The sequence below is a fragment of the Nilaparvata lugens genome, chromosome 2, assembly GCF_014356525.2.
Source record: "Nilaparvata lugens isolate BPH chromosome 2, ASM1435652v1, whole genome shotgun sequence".
Taxonomy (NCBI): Eukaryota; Metazoa; Arthropoda; class Insecta; order Hemiptera; family Delphacidae; genus Nilaparvata; species Nilaparvata lugens.
Window position 1 is genome coordinate 22726033 of NC_052505.1, and position 11608 is coordinate 22737640.

General features: G+C 35.5%; 1 protein-coding gene across 1 annotated transcript in view; it reads left to right on the forward strand.

Moving 5' to 3' along the window:
• Window positions 1–9918, forward strand: part of LOC111052749 (E3 SUMO-protein ligase PIAS2) — a 35934-nt gene extending 26016 nt beyond the window's left edge. Inside the window, exons 8-11 of the mRNA XM_022339506.2 lie at window positions 1399–1643; window positions 4316–4475; window positions 6502–6783; window positions 9611–9918. Coding sequence (XP_022195198.2) covers window positions 1399–1643; window positions 4316–4475; window positions 6502–6783; window positions 9611–9918 — 995 coding nt within the window. The remainder of the gene's footprint in view (window positions 1–1398; window positions 1644–4315; window positions 4476–6501; window positions 6784–9610) is intronic.
• Window positions 9919–11608: the final 1690 nt, after the last annotated feature.

Consider the following 11608-nt stretch of genomic DNA (forward strand, 5'->3'; position numbering starts at 1 on the left):
CTTTAAAAAAATGACGACTAAAAAAAATCATCGAATTTCAAAATTTACACAAAGGAAAAAGTACTCTGAAGACAATTATATATACACATATACAAAAGTCTGATCGTAGTTTCAAATATGAGCAAGGAAAGTTGTGTGAGTGTACCACACCAGATTTTTGGGTGTGTGTGTGTGTGTGTGTGTGTGTGTGTGTGTGTCTGTGAACACGATAACTCCATTCCTAATTAACCGATTGACTTGAAATTTTAATCTTAAGTTCCTTATACCATAAGGATCCGACAATAAGAAATTCAATAAAATTCAATTCAAGATGGCGGAAAAAATGGCGGATAATTACTAAAAAACCATGTTTTTCACGTTTTTCTCGAAAACGGCTCTAACGATTTTCTTCAAATTAATACCATGGATAGCTATTTATAAGCCCTATCAACTGACATGAGTCTCATTTCTGGGAAAATTCCAGGAGCTCCGTAATATTCTTGAGAAAAATGGCGGATAATTACTAAAAAACCATGTTTTTCACGGTTTTCTCGAAAACGGTTCTAACGATTTTCTTCAAATTTATACCATGGATAGCTAGCTATTCATAAGCCCTATCAACTGACATGAGTCTTATTTCTGGGAAAATTCCAGGAGCTCCGTAATATTCTTGAGAAAAATGGCGGATAATGACTAAAAAACCATGTTTTTCACGGTTTTCTCGAAAACGGCTCTAACGATTTTCTTCAAATTTATACCATGAATAGCTATTTATAAGCCCTATCAACTGACATGAGTCTCATTTCTGAGAAAATTGCAGGAGCTCCGTAATATTCTTGAGAAAAATGGCGGATAATTACTAAAAAACCATGTTTTTCACAATTTTCTCAAAAATAACTTGACCGATTTCTTTCAAATTCATACCCTGTACAGTCATCTATCAGCTCTATCAACTGGCATGAGTCTTCTTTCTGGGAAACTAATGGGGGGTCCACCCCATCCTTGATTAATGTACTTAGTAACCTCCTTCTCGTGCATGAGGTAGGTAGCGCCGTTCATAAAAAGAATACATAGTCGAGATATTTCATCTGTAGAACAGCTGTTTTGACGACTTTGAAAAAATGAGGACTAAACAAATCATCGAGTTTCACAATTTACACAAAGGAAAAAGTACTCTGAAAACAATTATATATACACATATACAGAAGTCTGATCGTAGTTTCAAATATGAGCAAAGAAAGTTGTGTGAGTGTACCACACCAGATTTTTCAATAATCAATTTTATTATCAATATCAATATATCAATAGAATGCAGTTATTTTTTTTAATGACATGGCAAAGTTTGGACACAATGATCTAGTTTCAAATCAATCATCTAGCTGTGAGAGCTTTTTAAATTGATTGTCGGTTGTGTTGCAGTAAAAGAGAAGCTGAGCGAAGACAACGACATCGAGGTGGCGACGTCGACACTGCGCGTGTCGCTGATGTGTCCGCTGGGCAAGATGCGTATGCAGACGCCATGTCGGTCGGCCATCTGCTCGCATCTGCAGTGCTTCGACGCATCCGTCTTCCTGCAGATGAACGAGCGCAAGCCCACCTGGGTCTGTCCCGTCTGCGACAGGCCCTGTCTCTTCGACTCGCTCTCCATCGACGGATACTTCCAGGTAATTAAATAAAAACACAATTAAGATAGCATTTTTAGGCCCGGTTGCACATGTGTCTGATTCGTCGACCCAAATACGTCGACCCTTGACGTCCATATGCATGTAGAGAAAAGATAGCATAATTTATTTATTATTTTACAAAGGCGACTTTCTAGAAGTATTTTAAGCCTAGGTGATGATGATGGGATGAATGATAATACAATAATGGTAGAGTTATGAATGAATAACAATTATAGGTTATGCTATTCACTTGAATTGATTTGAGTCCACTTTTCAGTCCAGGAATAAATAAACTAGAAATATGAAGATATCTCATGGTATATGTCTTTTATGTACCAAATTTCAAGCCCATTTTTTGCTAACCCAAGCCGATTACTTCAAAAAAAACTACTATAGTGAGGTCTTCGTTAGCTTCGATCAGCTACCGTCTATAGAAGGTATTGACAAGACGGAGGATCGGCAACGTTGTTCTCCTATCATCCTCCACTACCATTATAACGTGGATCTCACTATAGGACTATTATTATTATTATTAGCGTATGGCTTTGAATGGTGGGGAGACCCAAGGGTAGTTCCACCTCGCCGTATATAGTCCAAAGTTCCCTAATGGGAAACCGGACACTAAGGTTATAGTGAGCACAATACTTTAAATTTACACTTTTCACTTCGGAATAAAGGACTTCACTGTAGGACTATTGGCTTGAGTAACAATGGAAATTGGAACATAAACGCCCTATACAATGAAATATTTTCTTGAGCTATTTTTTCTGTATGATCACACATTCTGTACAATTGTTCAGTAATCGAAAAAAATCGCAATTAAGTTGGGTTGTTATGCCCGGTTGAACATGTGTCAAAATGTCTCTGATGGACTCATCTATTCACATCAACCCAAATACAGACTTTTGAAGTTCACATGGACGAATAACTAAAATGCTTGAACTTAAATCAAATATATTTTCATTTACAAAATAAAATATATCTGCAGCTACAATTGAAATATTGTGAATATTTTCACAGGCCCAGTCTGGTTGTGGGAATTGAGTCCTGTTAATTTACATAATATATTACAGATAAAAGAACAAAACGCAAATCATAGTATAGATCAAAATACTATGCTTGTAGTTGTTAAATTGAATAAAATTAAATCAAACGACAAACGTTGACTGTTAGAATCAAACTACGAACTAAATAATTGTGATTGAGTGCTAATCGAAGGCATCTTCCGCCTCTCTAATTTAATCACCATTAAATTTTAATACTCTTGTGCAACAGGGCCTTTGAAGTAGTAATTCCTTTATGGACATTGAACATTGAACATATTCAAAGTAGCTAATTCACATGAAATACATCCAATTTAAAATCATGAAGTATCACACTCATTATCATTTGAATTAATATCCAATTAGAAACAAAATTTCAATTCGAGAATGGGGATGATTTGGGTATGGAGAGTCTTTCTTTTATATGATTTCTTTCTTCCACTTCTTGAGGTACGTACAGTTTTATGTGCCACCAACACGCGTATTTCACTTTTCATCAGCTGATGCTATTCTTATTATATCTGTATTTGTATATATTAAGATACATATAAATAATAAGTGAGCGTCAGCTGATGAAAAGCGAAATGCGTGTATTCGTGGTGTATACGTCTGTACGCACCTAGTATATACTGCATGATTAATAAATTGTTGTATTTTTTTTTTATCTTGACCATGTCTATTGCGCATAATATATTGAATGACAACAAAAAAATCTATCTATAAAAACATTTTGTATTTTTACTTTTTCATAATATATTGAATTACAACAGAAAATCAATCTATAAGAAACATCTTTTCTTTTTTACTCGGATGTTTTATTAATAAAGTATTTGATTTCCAATTCTCACTACAAAACGGAAACTACAACTTACGATACCATGACCATTGAAAATAAAACTATAAGTAAAATAGACAAAAACTATATTTAAGCTATTAGTTTAAAAACTATCAATGCTCAATTCAGACCATTTTAACTCATAACATCATTCAGCATCCACATGTTGGCCCAATGAAGGCCAATGAAGGCGACCAGCGCCAGTATGTGCTGCATGAATGGTTTGCCAGCATTGGCCTTCACCAGCCTACGCTGGGCTACTAGGCTGGGCCAGCTTGTGGACTAGGCATAAGGGGTTTCTATTTTACATGGTCAAGAAGTCTTGTAATTTTGAATATTTCAGATCAGTTTGAAAAATTGGCAATTCATTTTCGTTTGTGCGTAAATTTCCGCAGTCGTCGACGTCAAGCATGTTGACATTCATATATCCATGTTCATATGACATGTTGACATTCATTTGTCCAAATTTCAATTGTGCTAAAACAGTTAATCGAATAACTTTTCATTATTCTTGTTTATTATTCAAAAATCAAACATTTCTAATAATATCAACATATTGCCATTTAAAAGTATAAAAAAGTATAAACTCAACCTCTCCCATTAAAACATAACCTTTTAGGCTATTTAGACAAATTGAAATCCACCCAATGTGCGATCCTCACCCTGTCGTGGTCGACGACGGCATTTACGCACAAACGAAAACCCAGCTTAAGGTATGGAAATGATAAACCATGTGGTTGGTAATTGTTTTGTGACGCGTGATGTGTGATGTGTGGTGGTTTTGTGTGTGCCAGGACATGTTGAACAGCAGCCGACTACCGTCGGACGCGAAGGAGGTGACTCTGCACCAGGATGGCACCTGGTCGACGCAGGCCGCCGCCAAGCAGGACACAAGAGTGCGCATGCTCAACTCGCCACTCGCCATCGACGAGACCATCTCCGTCGAAATCGATGGTCAGTTTCATTTCTGGGCGCAATTGATTCGTCCCAGCTCTGAAAAAAATTCTCCAAAATAACACCTTTACCATCTAACTTGTAGCTGGGAGGGCCTCCACGGGGTGCGCCTGGATACCCAAATCAGGATGGAGACCTGAATTTGGGGAACTGAATCGAATCGAAGGGTTGCCATGGTGGACGGGGATCCATCATATGGATCCGGGGTGAGAGGGTTGTCATTCTTGTGATGATGGCCTCCAAACGGCTGGATCTGTGAGTCTGCTGGGCGGGTGTGTTTGGTATTTTTGTGATTAGGTTAGCGATGATTGCATCATTTTATGTGATTGCCTGTACTTTGACTGATTGCGCATAAGGTTTTATGAGTGGATGTTGGGAGATACCTTCTGAAGCTCATTCTTGCTGACCGGACACATTACGTTAGGCCTATGTCTCCCGGTCAATCAGGCCAAAACAGTTCTTATCAGGGCTACGAAAGACAAAGGCTAAATCTAGCTGCTAAAAATTTACGAATTGGACAATTGGTACGTTTGATTCATTAGTTAGTCTATATGTTGTTGTTTGTGTGTTTTATTAATGAACTGGGCCTGAAAAAAGCATAACATATATATAGTTTCATTTCTATTTTACTCCATTGTTATTTTGAATGGTAAAGTTTCAATATGATTGATACTGTAACGAAATTTTGACACTGAAAAACAGATGAAAATACGATACCTGTACATATGAAGGTCTAATAGGTCAAGAGTATTGTTGCTGTGTAGTAGTATTTTTGCTTGAATCACATCATAATCTAGATATTATAGTTATTATCTATAAATAAATTTAAGCAATAATATAAAGTTACTCAACTTGAGCCATCTGTGGAAAGTCCAACGAGTTGGCAACGCCTCAAGGTACATTTTCGTTTGTGCGTAAAGGAACTCAGATCGTTTCAGGTGCGTCAGGGTGAGGATCTCAGATTGAGTAGATTAAGTTTATACTAGTGAGTTTATTAGTAACTAGTTTATTAGTTTATAGGCGGTCAAGTTATTAGTATATTAGATTAAGTTTATTAGTTTATAGGAGGTCAAGTTTATACTTTGAAATGGTAAACCGTTGATATTATTCGAAATGTTTTGATTCTTGGATAATGAACACAAAAATAACCAAAAGTTATTGAATCAGCTGTTTTAGCACACTTGAAATTTGAACAATAAGAATGTCTTCAGACAACAATGCCTGTCATCGTCGACTGCGGAAGTTTACACACAAACGAAAATGCACCTTTATGGCCAGAACATATTGAGCGTTTTTCAGGCATTTTCATACAGCGTTTCTAGAGTCGGCATGGCGCAGGAAGCTCTCCGATTAATTATTCTTAACTGTGTAACTCAAATTAGTATTCTTCTTAATCATCTCAATAAATAAATTAAATATTATTTTCACTTATTAGTAAATAGTGATGTAATTGGTTGAATGCCATGATAAATAACGGACCAAAACTTATTCAACTCAATCACCTTGGGAGTCTTCTTATTTTTCTGTTATGAATCCATTCAAATATCATCTAAAGTAATAAATTGATTAATTGGTGAGATAACTGCGATTATTTGCACCAAGGCCTACACTGTTCCAAAATAATTGGAATAGAACAAGTATTGGTCTGATCACCCAACAGACAGCATCCAACTTCTCCTGACCCAAACAACTTGAACATGAATACTATGTTGAGATTTCAGCGAGTAACTATTAAAATATGACCAAAGTTTTACATCATCATCTTGTTTACGAAAGTTGTCATCTTCATTATTGGGTGGACAATTTCCACGTTCAATTCTCCTGGAATTCGAGCCAAAAATCCTCGGGCTCTAATTGAACTCAACAAACTAGCCATAAGCTAGCTAAACGTAAAATACTTGGTTATGGTATGCACTATAATGAAACAGTCCCTTGTTTGGTCACTAGTTTGCCTTGTCAGTACTATTTGAGTTCAGTTAAGCTATTGCAATAAACAATGTAGCATTTGAGTTGTTAATTGTTGTAGATGACGATGATGGCGATACTCCGATGTGCACCAGCAACGAGGGGCCAGCGGCAGGGGTGACTAAGACAGAGACGGCAGACAGAGACAGCAGTGAGCCGCCTCCCAAGCGCAAGGAGGTGTTTGTCGACCTCACGCTCAGTGACTCTGACTCGGATGACAGTCCTATGCCTTCCGCTCCCGCCCCTGTCACTGCCGCCTCATCTGCCTCCGCCCCTGCCTCCGCCCCCGCCGCCTCCTCTGCCCCCGCCCCGGCACCCGCCTACAACCGGCTCTTCTCCACAGGTGGGCAATACTATTGCATACCCTCACTCAACTACTTGTATACTATTGCCAAGTTTGAAAAGTGCGACTAATTATTATGGATATCGAAGATGCTTTTGTGTAGCCTCTACAGTAATTTAATACTGTAGCCTCCTCAGTAACAACTATAACCACCTCTTCCTAGAGAATAGGAGCGCCCATAATTACCTTAGTTTACTATTAGGAAGTTTGTAAATTTTTGACTAATTATTATGATATCGAATATGTTTTTGTGTAGCCTCTACAGTAATTAAATACTGTAGCCTCCTCAGTAACAACTATAACCACCTATTCCTAGAGAATAGGAGCGCCCATAATTACCTTAGTTTACTATTAGGAAGTTTGTAAATTTTTGACTATTATGAATATCGAATATGTTTTTGTGTAGCCTCTACAGTAATTCAATACTGTAGCCTCCTCAGTAACAACCATAACCACCTATTCCTAGAGAATAGGAGCGCCCATAATTACCTTAGTTTACTATTAGGAAGTTTGTAAAGTTTTGACTAATTATTACGAATATCGAATATGTTTTTGTTTATACAGTGATTCAATACGATAATATTGATAGGTAACTAAAATCATCTATTCCTAGAGAATCATGACAATATAGAATAGTATTTATTTTTATTTGATGATTTGTACATCTGTAACTTTGTGAATAATAGCTCAATACAAACGAACTCATCAATAACAATATTATAGTGCCTTTTGTCTGAGTCATTGTACCGGTGTGAAAATATAATGTGCAATATAACTGAATAGTATAAACAAAAATGAAGATTTATATTATTATTTAATTATTAGATTAGTAGCTTTTATTTATTGATCTCTGACTGACCATCAAAATAATCTGTAAATACTTTTACCAAGAAACAAATTTTAAGAAAATTTGCTGCTTCAAGCACATAATTTCTTTCCAACGTATCTGTTACCTTTTGTGAAAAGAAAATTATTCATTGACTTATTGCTTTTTTGTGTATTATTTTACTTTATTCTAATAGCATAAATGTTGAACTAGTTATTATTTGATCCAGTAATGTGTTCATTTTTTAATTTTGTAGAAATTTAGCAGTGAATAAGACTTTTGTTTCCTTTGACTCAGTTTTTCCAATCTTTTATTTCTATCATAACCAAATTGTGCGTTAATGTATCTTGTATTCGATTGCAAATTATTGTATTCTATACTATCTCAATATTCTAGATATTTTTTTTAGTCTATTCTGCTTCATTTCACTCAGTGTCTGCTGCTTCCTCTTTTACTTAGTCTTGTTTTGCTGCTCACCTTGTTGTTTTATCCTTGGTTTTGTATTAGTTCATCCACCTCTTTTATAGATTTGTATGAATTTGTTATTTTTAGAGATGTTTACTTCTGTAGTTGTACTTCTATAGTATCCTCCATCTCCAGTTAAAAAGACACCAAAATTATTCAATAGAATTGTAAGATTCAACATGATGATTGTGATGATTATCAACAATATTTAGTGCATTTTGATTTCCTTTCCTTATGTTATCCCTCTATTCTATCACTCAATATATTTAAATTTCAATGGCAGAGCCCTCAAGGGTAATGTCCATCTTGAAGTAGAAGGTAGAATGTTATATAAAATGAGGAAAATTTAGTTAAAATGTTAAAGTCAACTGATTCTCCTTTGGATTGTTTTTCAAAGTTTACCCGAATTTCATTCTGAACCACACATAGAAAACCGATATTGTAATATTTCAATAACAGGAGATGAATTTCGTGATTGCTTCTCCAAAAGTATCATTACAGTATTTAATGGAACCTAATATTACTGATCAACTTGAATCTCAGTATTGTAATTTGAATATTTTAGTTTCATGTAACACTTAATTTTTGCTTTTATTAGTAACATAATACAGATACGGTAACATAAAGTTTATTTAAAATTTGAATAGTATTCTTTCTCTTTCATTATTATAACTAGCCTTATTTTCTTGGCATTCAGTTAGTTATCACTCAAATAAAACACAATTAAATTATGGAGTGACATAGATATCTTAGTATTAGTAAACCTTTTACTTCATCCCTGGCCAGTTTTTCTAATTCATCATTTCTTTCTGTATTGTCTTTTCTTTAGTGAGAATTTTCACTTTACATCATAAATCCATTATTACTTATTGGGAGAAGTATCTTAAGGTTTGAAGGATAATAGAACATTTAAAAAGATTTTGAATAAAAATTTGTCCTTGAATGAACTGTTGGAACTCATTACTTTGGAACATCTTTTCAAGCAGCTCATTTATTGAGTGATGTCTTGGAAGAAGATATATCACTGAATGGATGTCTCTTAAACCAATGCACTGTTTGGTTCTGAAATTTAGCATAAATGGAGCATATGTTTGCAATAAGGCCATCTTCAATGCGAATTGAATGCTTTAAGACTTTGGTCTTTGGATATCAAGGTGTACAGAAGCTACAACTTGGTCAAGCAATTCTTCTATGTTAGAGAATCTACAATGAGTGATTAAAATAAAAAACAACAGATTGAAATTGACTTATTCAGTTCTCCTCTTTTATTAACATCCAACTTCTTAATGGTATCTCGTTAGTGCCAGACCACATTAAGCGGTTTTTAGACGTGTTTCTTTTTTCAAAACCTAATCAGCCAATCAGAGAGCTTCCTGCTCTACTGTCTCTAAAACCGCCGTCTGAAAATGCTTAATATGGTCTGTCCTTTATTCTCCACCTGTAAAATTAAAGATATTTCCATGCTTTATCCTGTTTCTTTTATTTTTTCAGTTCTGTTTTTTTTTAATTTTTAAAACATAACTTTGTGTTTTCTAGATTCAAACAGCAGTGTAGGTGCTGGGGGCGGACGTAGCTCGGTGACTAGCTCTGGCTACATCAGTCCAAACATCATCAACCTGGACAGTCCATCGCCTCCCCCCGTGCCTACTACCCCGCCCGTGGGAGGCGTGACGTCATCTGGTTCCACCCCCGGCCACGCCCCTGGCCAAGCTCCACCATGCCACGCCCCCTCGCCACACCAGGCCACGCCCCCGCAACCCAGCCTCTACTCGTTACCGTCATCCATGTCCAATTTCTTCGACTTGGAGAGGGACTCCAACAGTCCACTGTTGGCGTGTATTTGAATGTGAAGTTCTGTTCCTCTGTATTTTTTCTGATTCTTGAATGAATAAAAATGAGAACTTTGGCTGAGAATTTTCAACTTCAATTGGATTATTAATTTTTAAAGGAATTAAAGTTGCTATTAATGACAGCATCACACACACACAAACATTTGATGGATTTCAGCCATCATTTTACCCATAATCATTCAATCAACCACTTCTCATATTCAATGGTAACTGTAGGAAAAGTATAATGTGAAATACGTGCACAAAGTTCCTCTGCTGCACTCAAGAAGCCATTCCGCCCTCGTCTACGGCTCGGGCGTAAACGTTTCTTTCGGTGCAGCAAACTGTCACTTTGCGCACTAGTTGCACAAATAACTAATTTATATCATCTTTTGACATTCTGCATTCAATTCCTACAGATTTACTATTTATAGTGGTATGTTTATTTATAATTTTCCATGCAGCTTTTGTCTTATTATGACTATTCTGTATTAATTTATTGTTGTAATTGAGTTTTGCATTTCTAATTCATACGTATAGTAACTTCTTAATCTATAATAATCCGATCTCATCCTTTCACAAGTAGAATTTTATGCAGATAATACAAATGCTCACATCTAATTTTTAAAGCACACAAATCCGAATTATACCACTTATCACATTCATTTACATTAACAGTTCTTAATCCAAGGAAAAGCCAAGTTCACGGCCCACATGAATAGCTTCTGGAACTCCTGAATTTGTTCTATTACATTTTTTAGAGCATAGACAGTCAACCAATTTAATTCTTCCAAGCATTGCATAAAAATATGTACATTACTGTCATTAATTTCTCTGATCTTTATTATATTCCTATTCATAATCTTATTTTTATAGTTTTCAAGTCTTAATATAAAACCTATAGCAAAATGGTCTGAAAGAACTGTGAATATTATTTTGCTCTGCCATCTACTAACATGAATATCGGTAGCAATATTATCGATGCATGTGCCACCCGTTTCGTTGGGTCTTGTCATTTCCTTTACAGTCAAATGCATATCAAACTCAACAATAAACTTAGCATATCTTCTCTATAACTAGATTGAACATTTAAATCAACATTGAAATCGGAACATAAAACCACATTGAAACCACTATAAGTGAACAGGAAGCTCAACATCCCATTGAGTATGACTAGAAAATTATTGAAATTTAAAGCATTCACACTATAAGGCCTATAAACAGATAGAAAAATCACATTCATAGCAGGTACTTTGATTGCGCAAGCCTCACATATCATTTCAATAGACATTCCTTTCATAATTACTATGTCATTATATTCTATATCATTTTTAATAAAAATTGCACTTCCACCATGAATGTGATTCGATCTGCAAAAGGATGAAGCCCGTTTAAAATTACCAAAATTGACAAACCCAACATCCTCCTCATTCATCCAATGCTCACTAATCGCTATTAGAGTTGACTTATTCTCATTAGCAATCAATTCTAAATAGTCAATTTTATTGCTCAAGCCCTGGACATTCCAAGATAAAAGACTCACCTCATTATTAGTAATTTTTGTTTTTTCCGTACTTTTAGCTGGCTTGAATCCTGAGTACAATAATTTAGATTTCGCAGCTGACTTATCAGAGTGAATTTTTTCATGCCTAGAACAATTGAAATTTCTGTTGCGAGAAGCGCCAACGCTATTAATATTGCAATA